Source organism: Pinus tabuliformis, chromosome 6 (genome assembly GCF_031772625.1).
Source record: "Pinus tabuliformis cultivar Carrire ecotype Pingquan chromosome 6, CPIR1, whole genome shotgun sequence".
Lineage (NCBI taxonomy): Eukaryota > Viridiplantae > Streptophyta > Pinopsida > Pinales > Pinaceae > Pinus > Pinus tabuliformis.
In genome coordinates, this window is record NC_142292.1 from 1,863,740,955 (window position 1) to 1,863,760,034 (window position 19,080).

The following is a 19,080-nucleotide window of genomic DNA, read 5'->3' on the forward strand; positions in this document are numbered from 1 at the left end:
AGTATTCCAGTGAACATCAAAGTCTCCAAGGCAAGATAGAAGTTGTTAGGTTGAAGAAAGCGTTGCCATTGTTGCCAGGTCAAGAAGGATCATCTCCAAGAGAAGAGGAAGGCTGACTTGGTGTGGAGGAAAGTTTGTGTCAAGGTCTAGAGTCTTGGAATATCTCCGGAAAACTATTGAAGGTGTGAAAATTCGGAATCCCCGTCACTACAACAACAATTGATTATATTTCTCCTACTAAATCAAGTTATTTACAGTATTATACGGTAAACATCGAAATAAATACAACTGCAGCCTTCACAAATTAAATAATATGCCGAAACGAGAATTGAGCAAGAAAGAAATAGCACACACAAGTGACACCGTTGTTTTTGGACAAATGTCCTCGGAAAACCCAATGCGGGAAAACTGGTGCAGCATCTTAGGGTTTGTATTATTATGCAGTAGTTTTTGAATACAATATTTGGATGCCTTATTGGCTATCTGATACAAAGAATCTGACTGCCAAAGAAATTAGTGAGAAGTACCTCACACTATCACTGGAGATCCGACACTGATCCAACCACTGAATGGCAAGCCACATGCTGTCTCTGTGCAATCACTACATTGCTCTGCGTCACAATTGATGGTGATTGCGTCACTCCTGGTTGATCGATTTTTTGGCTGGATGCTCAATCCTTTGGCCCTCCAGTCTCACACCCCGGATCCTGACACTGGATCTAATTTGCTTCTCAACAAAACTTCGAATCTCCTCTTAGGCTCTACGTTGCCTCCGCATGGCTCTACACTGCCCAACGTGGTTTTGCGCTGCCTCTTTTGGATCTCTCTCTGCCTCCTCTGCAATGTATCCCCGGATTAGGAAACTCTCCAACCGAAAAACTATCTATTAAAATTGGAAACTAGGGCCAAACTCTATGTGGGTCTTCTTATTCATGGTGGCTGATATTTTTCTTGGATTCCTCTCATCGAGAGGTGTAGGATTGTTCTAAATATGATCCGATTCCGACATGTATTCATGGAGATATGAATTTATTTGTGTTATGTGACAATTCATCAAGGTTGGCCAACAACCAAATTGCCCCCACTTATCCTCCACGTTTTAGTATAAATAGAAGGGGACTTTAAGTCATTTGCCACACACACTCTTGTGATCTCTCTTCATTCTGTTTTGGGTTTGATGAAGAAGAGATCTAGAGGGAGTGCTCTAGGATATACGCTGCCATGAAGTGCCCTAGCCGTGGAAGAAAAAGGGTCTTCTTGTAGATCCTACGTTGCCCTACTTTTCAGTTAATGAAGCAAGTCCTTAACGCAGTCAAAGGAGGAGTCTTGCAAGCAGTCATGAAAGAATTTGGATATCTTGTAAGTCTGAGGTCTCATATATCTTCGCATGGCAGACAGGTTTTCGGTTCTTATCCATATTTCTGTGGTCTCTATTCTCGCAAGGCAGACAGTCTCGGCATGATCCTTATACTAGACTTGGATGGATTCATATGTAAAATTTTGTGGCTTGATACAGTCGCATGGCAAACCAGATTTGGATGTATTTCCTACTCATGACAGATCAGATTTGGTATAATCCTTATGTATGTTTTCATGGCTCCATAGCCTCGCATGGCAGACCAAGATTTGGGATGGATCTTATGCATGTTTGTGTAGGGTTACATATTCGCATGGCAGACCAGATTTACCTTGGCTCACATACATGATTTTATGGCCATACATATTCGCATGGCAGACCAGATTTACCTTGGCTCACATACATGATTTTATGGCCATACATATTCGCATGGCAGACCAGATTTATTGGATGACCTTTTGATGATCTTAGTATGAAAGACATGCCCTTGAATGGTTTGTATGATGATGACAAACCTTTATATGATGGCATTTAGATGGCAGGCCTATGATAGCAGACCTTATATGACGATGATGTAATTCGGATGTGCAGACCCTTTGTTGATGGCAAACATTTGTATGGCAAACATACATATGACATGATTCTTATGAAGGCAAAAATAATTCGAATTGTAATCAAATGGTCTGAAGATAGACTAAGTGATGGGTACAACAGTCATTGGTGCAACATAGTGCACAGTGATGGGTACAACAGTCATAGTGCAACATAGTGCACAATGATGGGTACAACAGTCATAGTGATGCATAGTGCAGTATGATGCATAGTGCAGCATGATGATGAAGTGCAGCATGTTGGGTACAGCATGATGAGATACAACTCAGTGATGGTGCAACATGGTGCAGCACATTGATGTGATGGTGCAGCACAGTGATGATGGACATGGTATGAGGGTGCAGCATGGTGCAACACAGTGATGTGATGGTGCAACACAGTGATGATGGACATGGTATGATGGTGCAGCATGGTGCAACACAATGATAGGTATAGCAAGGTGATGGAATCACCTATGTCCAGATCAGCTACCTCATGTGACATCTTCTTAGAGAAGATCTCTTCTCTTATTTTGATAAGTCAAGATGCTAACTTCTGATGTATATGTACTATCGCTCTCTGTTGTACTATTGAAGAACATATAAGAAGAATTGATCAAGGATTTCCCCACATTGGGGTTTGTCCCTGGCTGGCGCCACATCTTGTGTCCTCTTGTCTTGGCTTGTCTTCTGCAATTTATGTTTCTGTTCTATCTGCATTTTACTATCATGCTAAATGTGATTGCTAATCTGGAATTGATATTGAGTTAATGTGAAAAATTGAAGTAAATTTCTCTCAGCATAGAACATACCTAAAATTAACACTATCCTTGCCCCTCACTGCAAGAAATATCCTCGATGACTTCTTCGACAATTGTTGTGCTGCTATCTTGAGAAAATCAATCTCTGATCTCTCTCTCGATGTGTTTTCCAAATGCCCATCAAGCCTCTTCTTATAATCTTCTCGTTGATCCATCAACGACCCAGATTAGACTCTAATTAGTGCCTCAAATCATTTTGGCTTGATCCTCGTCTTCTTCCAGAAGTTTCACCCCCAGTTTAATTAATACCCTTTAATTATTTTAATTACCTAAGTTTAGACTTAGGCATCCATTAAAAATAGTTAATTATTTTAATAAAATTGTCTCTGGGTTGAAATTCCCAAAACGATTTATGGGTATTTTGGAATACATGTGTCTTAGCCTCCCAGGGAATTTTGTGGCTTAGAGCACATCTGATGCTACTAGAAATCAACACTCTCTCTTACCGAGGAATGTGCTCTAGTAATGCAACCTGTTGAAGCATTACCCTGACTTTGTAACATCTCCCTCTGCGATGCGGATGTCTGACATCACTGCTCACCAACTACTGCGCAAAAGTTGCATTTGTGTTGCTGTTGACTCTGCATGTTGCTGCCAACTGCACCTGCACTACAACTCTGCTCCAACTACTACTGCTGCCTTCTGCAACAACTGCAACGGAAAAACATCCAAAATATTGAACAAGTGTTCAGCATGATGCATCTATTGCTGGAGTTCTGACTGTTGCTAGTCTTTGCGCTAATCCTCTGAAGCCTCTACATTGCTCCTGACTTTGCACTGTGCTACTCAGTCTCTAGCGCTCCTAGCCACTACAACTGTCACTCCAGCACTCCTCTGCACCAACTGACACTGGTCCATCTTGCTACTTTTGATATGGGCTCTCGTAGCAAGGTATTGATCCAAGAGGTGGACTCCTCAAGGATCCTGCCCATCTGCAGTTCTTTCGAACTATAGTACTAGATCACCCCACCTCTCCCCTGGAGGTATCTGGGCAACCATGGCAAACTCCTCCTCCTTGATCTTTGCGGTTGCAGCCTGCAAATCATGTTTCTTGTCCTTGTCCTTCTTCTTGAGAGGACATTGTGTAGCGTAGTGACCAAATTCACCACACTGGAAACATTTGATCTTTGAGACGTCCTTCTTCCGCCTCCGCTGCTCCTGTTGCCCCTTTGATGCAAGGGCAACATTCTCTTCCTCCTCCTTGGGCTTTGTCCCACTGTTGGTGTTGCTATCAAGTTTGCACTTTACTAAGTCTCGCCTCATCTCTTTCTGTTGAAGAGCGGCCCACATCCCTTCCCAATTCGACAATCTCTCTCTGCTAGAATACTCTGGAAAAACACTTGCCATTCTTCTGAGACTGAATTTAGGGCCAACCTCACCATCTCGGTGCCTGAGGTGTTGATGCTACATCTGCCAACGAGTCTCGGACCTCCTAAAGCTTCGATAGGAATAGATCAATGCGTTCCCCCTTCTGCATCCTCGTGGATCTCATTTTCTCCTCCAAGTGCATCTTCCACTGCTCCGAAGATCGTTGATACAACGTAGACAAGGCATCCCACATCTCCTTGGCAGTCCCTTTGCCAGTAATGGGACACACAACATGATCCCTCACTCCATCAAGGATCAATCGCTTAGCCTTCGCCATTTCAACCTTGTACTTCTTGAGTGGATCCGCATTTGCAAGTTCAACTACCACACTATCGACATAGGCTTTGAGATTATGTTCATCTAGAAGGCAGGAGATCCTAGCCTTCCAGATCACATAGTTGGATGCTCTGTCCAACCGATCTTGATCTCTCAGCCCATTAGCTGCCATCTCTACCAACAAAATGTCGAACTTCCTCCTCTCTCCTCTGCGTTGCTGCTAGGCTGGCCTACGCACTCCCTGCTGGAGTTAGTAGATCTGCTCCTTTCTACTGTTGCTCAGCAATTGAGAAATCAAATTCCCTGGCTAGGAATTCTCTGAGGAAGAAATTCCCTCAAAAAGTGTCTCCTTCCTTCTTTGATGTTTTTCTACCCCAGCAACTGCTGTAGAAAATTGCGTCTCACTTGAAGACTGCTCTGCACTGAAGCTTCTGCTGCATTTCTCCCTCTGCCGCTGACAAATCTCGATCTGGAAGTCTTACCTCTCTGTCAACTCACTCGGAGAGAGACTTTCCTTGAGAATCTTTCCCTCCTTTCCTGGACTGTGCAATCCCTCTGTGGATTCAATCTACTGTCTACACAACACTTTGATCTCCCTCCTTCTCTTCAACGTTGGGCTCTTTCGGTTTGCTCTCTTGCTTCACCTATGCTCTGATACCATGTGAAAATTCAGATCCCTGAATCACTACTGCAGCAACTGATTATATTTCTCCTACTGAATCAAGTTACTTACAGTATTATATGGTAAACATCGAAATAAATACAACTCCAGCCTTCACAACTTAAATAATATGCGGAAACAAGAACTGAGCAAGAAAGAAATAGTACACACTAGTGATACCATTGTTTTTGGACAAATGTCCCCGAAAAAAACCCAATGCAGGAAAATGGATGTAGTGGCTAAGGGTTTGTATTATTATGCAGTAGTTTTTGAATACAATCTTTGGATGCCTTACTGGCTATCCGATACAGAGAATCTGACTGGCAAAGAAATTAGTGAGAAGTACCTCACACTATCATAGGAGATCCGACATTGATCCAACCATTGAATGGCTAGCCCCAAGCTGTCTTTGCGCAGCTTCTGCGCAATCACTGCGCTGCTCCGTGTCACAGTTGATGGTGATTGTGTCACTCCTGGATGATCGATTTGTTGGCTAGATGCTCAATGCTTTGGCCATCCAGTCTCACACCCCGACTCCTGACACTGGATCTGATCTGCTTCTCAGCGAAACTGTGAATCTCCTCTTAGGCTCTGCGCTGCCTCAGTGTGGCTCTATGTTGCCCAGCATAGCTTTGCGCTGCCTCTTCTAGATCTCTCTCTGCCTCCTCTGCAATGTATCCCCAGATCATGAAACTCTCCAACCAAAAAACTATCCGTGCCCTCACTGCAAGAAATCTCCTCGATGACTTCTCTGACAACTGTTGCGCCGCTCTCTTGAGAAAATCGATCTCTGATCCCTCTCTCGATGTGTTTTCCAAATGCCCATCAAGCCTCTTCTTATAATCTTCTTGTTGATCAATCAACGAACCAGATTAGATTCTAATCAGTAGCTCAGAAAATTTTGGCTTGATCCTCGTTTTCTTCTACAAGTTTCACCTCCAGTTTAATTAATACCCTTTATTTATTTTAATTTCCTAAGTTTAGACTTAGGCATCCATTAAAAATAATTAATTATTTTAATAAAACTATTTTTGGGTGGAATTTCCCAAAACGATTTCTGGGTATTCTTGAATACATGTGTCCTAGCCTCCCTGCAAATTTTGAGGCTTAAAGCACATCCGATGCTACCAGAAATCAACAGAAGAAAGAATTACTGACTGGGTTTTCCCCTAGAGAGGGTTTTTGCCTTGGTTGTGAGCCTACATCTGGTGTCCATTTTTTTGTGTTATTGCTTTGGTAATTGCTTGATGAACTAAAAGAAAGAAGATATAAAGAAACCTAATAAGAAGTCAAGAACATCACAAGTAATTATCAAGTATAAGAAAATCTTTTTGCCTTTTTGATTTTCTAACACTACAAGTATGGCTGAAGAACGGAGTGATCTTCCTTGGTCAAGGGAAATATGCTACAAAGATTCTGAAGAGATTTAGGATGCAGGATTGTAGACCTATGTTTACACTTATGATTATGAATTGGAATAAAATAGATGAATCAAAGAATGAGGATGTTGACCCCACCTTGTATAGACAACTTATCAGTTCTCTCATGTATTTGGTCAACAATAGGCCATATATCTACTTCACGGTCAACACTCTCAGTAAAGTTATGGTGGGGCTGAAGAAAGTGCATTGGATAGCAACAGGGCACATTCTAAGGTATTTGTGCGGCACAGTCGAGTATAGATTGAGGTATACGCAAGGTGATGGCATCAGGTTATGTGGATTCACAGACGCAGATTGGGTAGGAAGTTTAGTGGATCAGAAGAGCACATCAGGGTGCTGCTTCAATATTGGATCAGAGGTGGTTTCTTGGTGCAGTAGGAAGCAAAAGTCCGCGGCACTAAGCTTTGCAGAGGCAGAGTACATGGCGCCTAGCATGGCCACATGCGAAGCTATATGGCTTTGGAAGCTGCTAGTAAGCTTGTTCAGTCAGAGGATGGAAGCGACCAATGTCTACTATGATAATTAGGGTTGTATCAAACTCTCTGAAAATCCAGTGTTTCATGATAGGTCAAAACACATAGACATCCGATATCACTTCATCAAAGATTGTGTGCAGTGTGGAGTGGTCCAGCTACAACATGTTCCCACAAAAGAGCAAGTCGCAGATATACTCATGAAAGCTCTAGGGAGAGCTAAGTTCGTCTACTTCAAAGAACAAATGGGTATAGTGGAGAACCCTTTTTAGTAGCAATTGGACCATATTATTCAACAAGCGTATTCAGATTCTGAGGGACAATTGCAGAGTTAGTAGCAGTGAGTTACTAAGGGGCACAATGCCAGTTGGACACAAACAATTACTCAGTTGACAGAGTAAAGCTAGTTGCAGTTAGTGTTAATTTATGGTATGTTCTATGCTTAGAGTAGTTTACTTATTTTTCTTCTTATTAGCCACAGATTAGCAATCACATATACATTAAGTAAAGTGCAGATAGAACATTAAATGATTAATAAAAAACAAGCCAAGACAAAAGACATAAGATGTGGCAGCTAGCCAGGGACAAACCTCAATGCGGGGAAACCCTTTGATCAAATCTTCTTTTATCTTCAATAGTTCAGCAGAGAGAAATAGTACAAAATCTGAATTCTGTAATTTTATATCAGCAACAGCAAACCCTAGATCAGAAAAGTCAAACTTGGTCAAACTAGTTGAAATTGACCTCTAAAATACTTGGTCAATTTCTGATCAACTTGTCCTCGAACAGCCTGAAGAAATAGCCCTTGAACAGCCCCAAAAGTTCAGTCAATTTGCAGATTTCTGAAGTCAACTGCAGCCCTAAACTAGGACAGTCAATACCGGTCAAACTAGAGTTCAGATCACCTCGATTTTCGTGCCAAAAATTGCGGCCTGCCTAGGAGGGGCAACCACACCCAATCCGCACTTCTAGAAGGTCAACGCTTGGTCAATGTTGGTCAAATAGATGACCTACTGCCCTAGCGTCCTCCTTTCTGCGTCTTCTTTGCCCTAGGACGTCTTCCTTTTCATCCACACGTGTGAGAGAGAGAGAGGCTCTTTTTATGCTTAGGGGAGAGAGGGGGAGAAGATGAGTGAATTGAATTGTCCAAATGAGGTGAATGCTCCTTGTATTTATATGCAAACGTTGAAGTTGAATAGACATGACTATTGGGCTTCTGAGCCTACATAAGTTTGTTGGCCGACCTTGACAATTTGTCCATAGTCAAAATAAATTCATATCTCCATAAATACTTATCGGAATCGGATGATCTTTAGATCAATCCTACACCTCTCAATGACAGGAATCAAGGAAAAATATCAGAAGCCATAAATAAGGTTATCCACATGGAGTTTGGCCCTAGTTTCCAATTTTAACACTCCCTCTCAACTAGGGATAACTTCATCTGCAATTCGTCGTTGTTATCCATCCATTAAATGCATTGTCCTGTATAGTTTGACCCCACTCTGCTCTGCTTTGCTTTGCTCTGCTCGAACTATGAAGAAGAAGAAATGATCGAGGATGTATCATACCATCCTCCATTGACCCAAAGTCAGTCTCAGAGTGTGAACCACTCTCACTGATCCCAGATTAGCATCATTGATCCCAGATCAATGGAGGTCATCCTAGCATAGGGAGTACAGTAGATACAACAATGCATCCATCGATAGTACTACTATGGTCCCTATCCTCATTTCCCTGCTCATTGATCAAATGAGAGGTACTTCCCATGAGTCCCAGACTGCATGGGTAGGATGCCTCGACAGGAGAACTAATCATCCTATCCACAAGAGAATGAATCATCTTGTCTAGTGGATGCCACGGAGAACTAATCATCCTGCTCCACAGTCGCCATGGAGAACAAATCATCCTGGCCCACAAGAGAACTAATCATCCTATTCCACAGTCGCCACAGGGTGTCACAGGGGAAGGTTGAACCTTTACCCTGTACATAGTGCACCACCAGGGGATGGTGAGTCGCCCTGTGGTCACATGTCGCTCCAAGAAGTACCCCGCACCCCCCTGGAGCTCCCAAAGCTCAATACATCATACTCGACCCTCATAAGAGGGTCTCTGAACGACACCAAGTCGTTCTCGAAAAGTCAGGAATTTGACCTTTCCTAGGGGCTTTGTCAAAATGTCGGCGACCTGTTCATCTGTACCGATATGTTGGAGCCTTATTGCTCCTTGCTGCACCATATCTCGAATATAGTGGTACCTGATATCGATATGCTTGGAGCGATCATGAAATACGAGATTCTCTGATAAACAGATCCCACTCTGGTTGTCACGCAGAATCACGGTGGTATACAATGTAAATCCGAACAACTCACTGAAGAGCTTTCGCAATCAGACTACCTCATAGGAGGCCATGCTAGCAGCAATGTACTCTGCCTCGGCGGTGTTCAAAGCTACCGACTTCTGCTTCCTGCTCATCTAAGATATCGAGGTAGATCCCAAAGAGAAATAGCACTCGGAAGTGCTCTTTCGGTCCACCACACTGCCTGCCCAATCCACATCAATATACCCAAGTAGTCTCACATCTTCGGCAGTGTATCTCAACCCATGAGTAATTGTGCCACGAAGATATCTCAACAGATTCTTGGCACCAATCCAATGTGAGTGGTGAGGCTCAACCATATGTTGACTCAATGCGTTGACTGCAAAGCATATATGTGGACAGGAGTTCACCAAGAACATTAATGCTTCGACGAGTTGACGATACTCGGTAGCATTTCGTAAAACAGGTCTGGTAGCACTACCGCTTAACTTCTTGAAGTCAAGCTCCATCGGGGTAGTTACAGGCTTGCAGTCCACCATGCCGAATCTTTCCGATATCTTCACCACATATTTTCCTTGAGATAGGAAAATCTCCCCTGGTTTCTGCCAGACTTCCAGTCCTAGGAAATAGTGCATAAGTCCTAGGTCTTTCATCTAGAACTCAGAAGCAAACTCCCTCTTACATTCGTGAATGAGAGGGTCTGCACCTGTTAGAAAGAGGTCGTCAACATATAGCACCAGTATGATACGCTTGTCATCTATAATCTTAAAGTAGTGAATCCCAACTTCATCAAGTAGCTATCGATCCTCTCATACCATGCTCGGGGTGCTTTCTTTAGCCCATATAGGGCCTTCTTCAACCTGCACACATGAGATTCTCGATCATAAATCTCAAATCCTTTGAGTTGTTCTACATAGACCTCCTCTTTGATCGAACCATGTAAGAACGCAGTCTTGACATCCATCTGATGTAGGTTCCATCCTTGCGAAGCAGCAAGGGCTATGATCGAGCGGATGGTGGTATATATCTCATCATAGTCTATACCTTCCTTCTAGGAGAAGCCACGAGCGACAAAACGAGCCTTATACTTTTCCACACTTCCATCAACTGCATGCTTTATCTTGTAAAGCCATTTTGAAGTGACAACTGCTTTGTCCTGGGGTCTAGGGACCACATCCCAAACATTGTTTTTCATAATGGACTCATATTCCTCTGTCATAGCATCCTTCCATACTTTATGCTTGACGGCATCTATGAATGACGAAGGCTCATTTTGGATGATCGTGCTCATGATGGTCAGATATCCCTGATATCTGTTCGGCTTCTTAATTTCACGGAAGGTTCCTCAGGGTGCAATGTGTCCTTCAGCATCATCAAGTGTCCCCCTAAGCCATGAAGGCCTCTTCCTAGAAGAGGAAGGCTCTTGCGGAGGAGGATCAATAGGATCCATAGGTTCTTCCACATCGGGCATCATCTCATCTTCCTTTTCCTTCGGTTCCTCGGTGTCAGCTTCTTTAGATCCCCTTAAAGTAGGAAGATTGTCTACCTTGCTAAGAGCCATATCTTCGTCAAAGGTGACATCATGACTAATCTCGACTTCCCTTTGACCAACTACATAGATTCCATAGCCCTTAGTATTTTCGCTATAGCCTACGAAGATTCCTTTCTTTCTAGATGCACCCAATTTATTCCTTTTCTCTTTTGGCACATGAAAATATACAAGGCTTCCAAAAATTCTAAAATGAGATATGTCAGGTTTCTTACCGGTGAACATTTCTTCGGGAGTCTTAGAACCCAATGCTTGATGAGGGCATCGATTTTGTACATATACGGCAGTATTTGCAGCTTCGGCCCATAGAAACTTTGGAAGTCTTTGATCATGGAGCATAGCATGGACAACTTCCACAATTGTACGATTCTTCCTTTCCGCCACACCATTCTGCTCAGGAGTATATGGTGTAGTAGTCTCCCTCTTAATGTCAGCCTCTTTGCAAAAGTCATGAAACTCATTGGATTCATATTCAGTCCCATTATTAGTCCTTAAGATCTTGATCTTCTTTTCGATTTGATTCTCAATCAAGGCTTTGGAGCGCTGAAACCAGGGGAACACTTCATCCTTCTTTTTCAAGAAGTATATCCAAGTCTTGCGAGAATAATCATCTGTAAAAGTGAGGTAATATAGATATCCTCCCAAAGAGTTCACAGGCATCATATCGGATATGTCTGAATGAACCAACTGCAATATATCGGAGGTCTTGCTTTGGCTTGAGGGGAATGGCCCCCTTTTGAGCTTTCCTTCGACACATCCAGGACATACACCTTCTTGCTCTAATTTGAACTCGGGCATCCCGGTCACCATTTTTCTTACATCGGGTAGAGCTTTATAATGAAGGTGAGCAAACCTCCGATGCCATAGTTCGCACTGAAGAGATGTGTCACAAGACATGACACCCAACGGACTTCCTTCGACCTAATATAATGAATCAACTCGAAACCCAAGAGTAAAAGCATCTTTAAAGTTCTTTTTCCATACACGTACCTTGCCATCGCTGAAGGCCACCTTGTAGCCTTTGTCTTCCATTGCCGAAATGGACACCAGGTTCTTTTTGAGATCAGGTACATATAATACATCTTGTAAGTGGATGGTATTACCCTGATTCAATTGAAGAGTGACATTTCCTACGCCTTTCACGGGATATTTTGAATTATCTCCAAGAACAATTTCCAAGTTGGTTTCCTTCTCTATCAGATTATAGAGAGCTTCTTTGTAACCAGTGAAGTGCCTTGAGGCACCACTATCAATAAGCCAATTTCCCAGCGAGTCCGGGGGAGCAGTAGTAGATAGAGTTGCTGGTAGATAATATTCATCTTGCTTATTGTTAACAGTGTTAGATTCATACCTAGAATTTCTTGCCTTCTTGAATGGTTGTCCTCTTCCTTGATTTCCGACACTTCTTTTACCTCTGCCATTTGACCTGCCGTTCCTTTGATTGCCTTGAGACAAATTTTGATCATCATCCTGGTGTGAGTCCCTTTTATCATGGCACTCCCTTGCATAGTGACCCGTTTTATTGCAATTGTAACATCGTCCTTTTCTTCCACCCTTTGGTCTAGCCTTTCCTTTGAATTTAGCCCCGGAATTGTTTCTTCTTTAAGTATGAGAAGAAAAGGCAGAGGGATGACCTTTTAAGTATGGGCATTTCTTGCTCTTCCATCCTCGTTTCTTCTTGAATGCATCTGGCCATTAATTCCTCAAATCCAGGAATTACGTTATTTTTTAGAAGAGTAGTCCTAAATATATACCATTCAGATGGCAGTCCTCCAAGAGTTGTGAGTGTCATTTCCCTGTCAGGAATTACTTCCCCAATAGATAGGAGATCATTCTTGATCTAGGTGATCCTTACGAAATATGCTTGCATACTCTCATCTTTGCCCTTCTTAATTTCCTTCAGCTTATTTTTAAGAAACAAGACTTGATTTGCATCATTAACTTTAAATAAACTCGCCAGTGTATCGTAGATTTCCTTGTAGGTGTTTAGCTCGAAAACATAGGCCACCAAGCGCTTGTCGATAGAGTCCCAGATGATCTTCCTTGCTTTGAATTCTCCCTTGGTCCATTTGTTCCTAGCAGCAGCGGATGCATTTGATGGAGGCTCAACAATCCCGCCTTTCACATGGTCCAACACTTCCTGCTCTTCTAATGTTAGATTGAGAGACATCTTCCATCCGTGATAGTCAAACTTCTCACGGAGTTTGTCTTCAGTAGGGAAGTGTGTTGAGGACCCCATGATTTCTTTTTAAGATAGCCTTGCCAACCTTCTCTTCGGTGATTGCTCTTGCTCTTGCTTGGGCTTTGTCTTCACCTCAGCTCTGATACCATGTTAAATTATGGTATGTTCTATGCTTAGAGCAGTTTACTTATTTTTCTTCTTATTAGCCACAGATTAGCAATCACATATACATTAAGTAAAGTGCAGATAGAACATTAAATGATCAACAGAAAACAAGCCAAGACAAGAGACACAAGATGTGGCGGCTAGCCAGGGACAAACCCCAATGCGGGGAAACCCTTTGATCAAATCTTCTTTTATCTTCAATAGTTCAGCAGAGAGAAATAGTACAAAATCTGAATTCTGTAATTTTATATCAGCAGCAGCAAACCCTAGATCAGAAAAGTCAAACTTGGTCAAACTAGCTGAAATTGACCTCTAGAATACTTGGTCAATTTCCAGTCAACTTGTCCTCGAACAACCTGAAGAAACAACCCTTGAACAGCCCCAAAAGTTCAGTCAATTTGCAGATTTCTGAAGTCAACTGCAACCCTAAACTAGGGCAGTCAATACCGGTCAAACCAAAGGTCAGATCACCTCGATTTTTGTGCCAAAAATTGCGGCCTGCCTAGGAGAGGCAACCACACCCAATCCGCACTTCTGGAAGGTCAACGCTGGTCAAAGAGATGACCTGCTGCCCTAGCGTCCTTCTTTTTGCGTCTTCTTTGCCCTAGGACGTCTTCCTTTTCATCCACAAGTGTGAGAGAGAGAGAGGCTCTTTTTATGCGTAGGACAGAGAGAGAGAAGATGAGTGAATTGAATTGTCCAAATAAGGTGAATGCTCCTTGTATTTATATGCAAACATTGAGGTTGAATAGACATCACTGTTGGGCTTTTGAGCTTACATAAGTTTGTTGGCCGACCTTGACAATTTGTCCATAATCAAAATAAATTCATATCTCCATAAATACTTATCGGAATCGGATGACCTTTAGATCAATCCTACACCTCTCAATGAGAGGAATCTAGGAAAAATATCAGAAGCCATAAATAAGGTGATCCACATGGAGTTTGGCCGTAGTTGCCAATTTTAACAGTTAGAGACTCAGTGGACAATTGCAAAGCTAGTTGCTAAGATTTGGTTCTCAGCTACAGTAGTTGCAACAACAACAACATGAGATCGTTTGCAGCGCATGCAGTGTTAGCAGCAATGCAAGATGGCATAGTGCAGTGTCAGCAGCAGTGCAGATGCAGGATGGTTCGGCTACAGGGTTAGCAAATGAATCAGAGTATACGCAGGAGCTTGGTGGACAGTGATAGATTGTTATAGATATCAGACATCAACAGCGCGAGGGTAGATGTTATGGGAGAAGACAGAACACCTTCCTTGCTAAGAGGGAGTGTTAGTTTTTGTAACATCAGGCAAGTGTTCTAGTTTCGGTTTGTATCTAAGAGACTAAGAAACACAAGATTTTCAAAACCCAAAAAAGGTTTCGTGAGATAACATTATTAAAGGCCTTAATTAAATTAATTAACCATCATATAAATTTTTTCTAAGTCTAACTTAGAAAAACTGGTTAGTAATTAATTAGGGAAAGGTGAAAATGCTCTAGAAACTCACACAAATTGAATTTGAGATGATCATAGTTGTTGATGGAGATCTAATCATGGTCGTTGGTTCACCAACGAGATATTATAAGAGCAGGTCGATGGGGATGGAGATATACACATCAGAGACACAAGGAAAGTGAGTTCCTTGGCAGATCGAGCTATCTAGTGGCACAATTTGAGCAAGGAGAAGAGTTCAAGCCAAAAGGAAAGCATGAGTGAGATAAAGGGAGCAGTAGCAAAGTATTCCAACAGAGATTCCCAACAACAAAACAGGGTGACCGAAATATTTCTGCAAGAAGGCCGAAAAGCCACTGCAAGTTGTTGGAAGAGGGCTTGCAGTGTTGTCGGAGGTTAGATCGAGCTCCAGAAGGCCAAGTGAATTACTTCCAGTGGCATAGGGAGACAAGACGACTCATTTGGAGCCAACTAGCAGGCCGTACGATTTCGCAGGCCAGGGAATGCAAATTCCTGGAGACCGAGTTTCGCAACGGGGTTCGAGCAGGTCAAAGGGAGGCCAAGATAATTTGCAGAAAGGAGAAATTTTCTCCAAATTTATTTGATCAGATTATTTTACTGAGGATTCCCAGTTTGGGCATCCAAATATTTTACTCAGATTTTGTTGCTACATATAATAAAATAAACCTCATCTGCTGCACCAATTTTCCCAGTGGTGTTTTTCCAAGAACTTTTATCCAAAAATATTGGTCTCATTTTATTGTGTGTGTGTGATATTTTCTGCAACATAGGTTTTATTGTGAAGAAATTGCAGTGTGATTTATTCGTTGTTTGTTGTAGCGAATAAACTACATAATTAATCAGTTAGAAGAATAAAATCCATATGTTGCATTTCAAGGAATTTTCACACCGACTTGTCCATCTAGAGGGCCAACTTGGTCTTGTGGTGAAAAAATTGACTCTTTTAACTCATATTTTTTTTTCTTACAAATAGTCCAAATGAGACTTTGACACATGACAATTTTTTTTTGACTCAATAAGCCCTAGAAGCATGAAGAACATGTTTTGACTAGAAAATAATAATAATAATAAATTTATTTTTCTTCTTTTTGCTTTTACATGAAATACATACTCATACAAGTACAATGATAATTATGAAGACCGAACCTAGTTACATTTTTCAACAAATAGTATGACAAAAGTAAGCCCCACCTCACCACCATTTATTCAAAAATCCAAAACATTTTTCCAAAATTCTATTTTATTAAAATTTAACAGTATAAAAATAAGAAAATATAAAAATACAAATATATTTCACTAGCTTGAGCTTAATTTCAAATCTTTCAGCTAGTTTCATCACTTCAGTTGCACTTCAATCTTATCTAATTGACCCAAGGAAGGTGTAACTTGTTTGTCTTGTGCAAGAGGACTGATCTTAAGCAATTCAAGGAGTTGTACAAGGGTTTTACAAGGTCTGTAAATTCAATTTACAGCCACAGATTTGCATGGAAAGTGAAATCCTCTCACATGGGTTTTGAGCCTAAAGGTACATATCTTCAAACCTTTCAATTTTATTCACTTCTAGGTATTAGTTCAACATTTTGAGGTGAATAATCATTTTCCAACTTGCTAGAAATTAGATTTCTGCATAAAATAAAATATAGGTTTTGACCTCTCTTCATGAGTGATATTTTCAAATTTGAATTTCTTCCATGTACTCATATTTTTTAAGTGCTGGGCTGCTCATTTTGATCATATTTCAGTTCCCTAACACCTCCACCCAATAATCATACTTTATTTAAGCATTTCTAGGGTTTTGGATGGCCCCAAAAAGGGATTTAGCTTGCTGCTTTCTGCATTTTTATGCAGTTTTGCAGGTCTGAAGCACCAGAACATATAACTAATTGTTTACTTTCAACCACATAACAAGGTCAACAGTGAGGTATTTTATCTCAAGCTTGGTAAGGGCTCTCAACACTCAATTATTGTGCCATTTCAAAGTTTCTTTCTCATAACTAGAATGTCTTTCACTTGCTGGTCTGCATTTCCTGTGATAGATTTTCAATTTCAGCTTGGCAAAAAATCTAAAATTTGTTCTGAGACTCCATCTGCCAAGAGGTATTATAAGACACTGGTCTACTAACCTATGGTGGAGGATATTTTAGTATAGGGATGCCTCTCATGGTTCTGTAGGAGTTGGCCTAAAGAGTGGGGATTAGTGCCGAGGTGATAGTGGACACTTGTCTTGTGTGGTGCCACCTTAGCATTTTGTAAAGACCTTAATGAGACTGCCAGTTTGGGCCATCACAACCCCTAAGCACATAAAACATCTCCTAGTGTTCTGTGAATCATGAAAGCAATTAATCAAAGCTCTATTCTGTCTTCTCTCACTCTTCTGCATGTGAGCATAGACCAATAAAAACTGAACCAGCTATCCCTGCACACTTTGGTTCGATTACCAATCTAAGTTTTGAAGCTAGAGTTACAATAGAATACATTAGCTTTGCTATGTCTTCCAGTTGGAATGACCCACCTGATTGTAGAAGCTGATGATAGATGGTGTTCATATGCCATCAGCGCTATAGTCAAACCTGGATGTTCTGTCATATAGCAGCTGCCAAATCAAATCAATCTTGTTGACATTTTTATCATGAAATGAACTTGACAGGATTTTCTGAATACCAGGAAGCCTTGATAAATCAAGAACCCCATTACAAGTAAGCCAGTTCTAACAAGAATGACATCTTGGAGATGATCCACAGTAAAGATCCAGGATACTTATGCATTGCTACATTATTATTGTTACTATTACTGAGATAGCACATTCTTATTGAGAGAATTCAACTCAAATGATAAGTCAGTTTCATAATTTTTTATTTTATTTTACAAAACACCTCTTATATTTACAGAAATTAAATCAAGAGCACTTTATCTGTGCTTCCAAAGGAGCAAACAATGCTAAAATAAAGAATCTAAGACTAGAGCATCCTTGATCAACAAAGCACCCTTGGCTAATAATTGATCTATCTCATCACATCGCATAGCATAAGATGCAGACAAGAGCTAACGTCAATCTAAAAAACAAACATATACCAAAGCTTCCAGAGGGGAAACAATACCGAAACTCTCAAGCACTAGCAAATCCCAATTGAGGAGTGAACTAGATAGCTGCAGTCACCAAAAAATCTGGTCATCAATAAACTGGCCCTAAAAGAGAACCAAGCAATAGTCCAAAATGAATGTGAGGATGCCAAGGCCGTTTTGTAGGGATTGGGGGTGGAGTTTTGGTAAGATCTTACAGCAATATGACTCTCATCAGCTTTAGTCATTGTTGCTTCAACGACATTCATTAGCCTGGTTCTCAATGCGAGGTGGGTGTAGGTTGATCTGGAGGAGAGGTAGGTGTGCAGACTTCAGTGTGTTTGGTCCATTTAAATATTTTATAAGCTGTGGACTTTCGCTTGGCTGATTATCTACTGAGGAATCCCCTTTAAAGCCAGAATGACAGTTTCATAATTATATTAGCATCCACTGCACTGAAGTCCTAGTGTTAGTGTTATGTAGTTACAAGTTACAACTTACATGTCATATAATACGTCTGGGGGTCATAAATATATATAAGTACGATCTTTTCGATATGTGTTGCTCATGAACATTTGTGCATGGATAGGAAACCATAAAACTAATCTTTTTCCCATATTATCAAACCAAGGTAGAAACTTTGTTAAAATCATACACATTTCCATACCAGAACTTAGCCCTGTCCTTTGCAGGAACATAAAACATCGTTTCAGCTAGCACACCACATTCTCCACCTGAATCAGTGTTTTTATAGAAGGAACCTGTATTAGGCCAATCGCGTTCATGGTTACCACTGCAAGCGAAACAAAACAATCATAAGAACCATACTGACAAGATCATCACTGATGCTTTTCAAATATTATTATATATTGACAAATACTAATTTTCGAACCTTGCCACCATGTATGGAACACGAGAAGCAATTGGCTCTATTTGTGATGTAAATTGATCCCATTCAGAGAGGTAGCCGTTTGCATAAGATAAGTCTCCAATATGAAGCACTATATCGATATTATCCAAGTCTTCAACAAGCCGGTCAGTCGTATTAAGAGAACCTGGTTGGTAATTGCTATATTCATTAGACCCATCACGCTCTGCCTGAAAATAAGGAATTACAACAAATTAAAGCTTGGTGTTTCAATGATCTTGTATTACCCTTTTCATGATGAATGAAAGGATAGACATTTAATTTATACTTGTGTATCACAGATTTGGATTTAAAAACAGAAGTAGATAGACATTTAATTTATACTTGTGTGTCAAGGATTTGGATTTAAAAACAGAAGTGATATCACTAACTAAAATAAAACTTTCCATCACGAATGACCTTATATGTAAGAAAATCTATGCTCATT

The 19,080-nt window shown here is 41.0% G+C and overlaps 1 protein-coding gene across 3 annotated transcripts in view; it reads right to left on the reverse strand.

Annotated features, from left to right (window-relative positions):
• Positions 1-19,080, reverse strand: part of LOC149266541 (nucleotide pyrophosphatase/phosphodiesterase-like) — a 396,678-nt gene that overhangs the window by 42,990 nt on the left and 334,608 nt on the right. For all 3 annotated transcript variants that reach the window (XM_089430684.1, XM_089430676.1, XM_089430680.1), the window contains exons 10-11: positions 18,618-18,823; positions 18,393-18,518 (exon numbers count right to left, since the gene is read on the reverse strand). In XM_089430684.1, the coding sequence (XP_089286810.1) occupies positions 18,393-18,518; positions 18,618-18,823 (332 nt within the window). The remainder of the gene's footprint in view (positions 1-18,392; positions 18,519-18,617; positions 18,824-19,080) is intronic.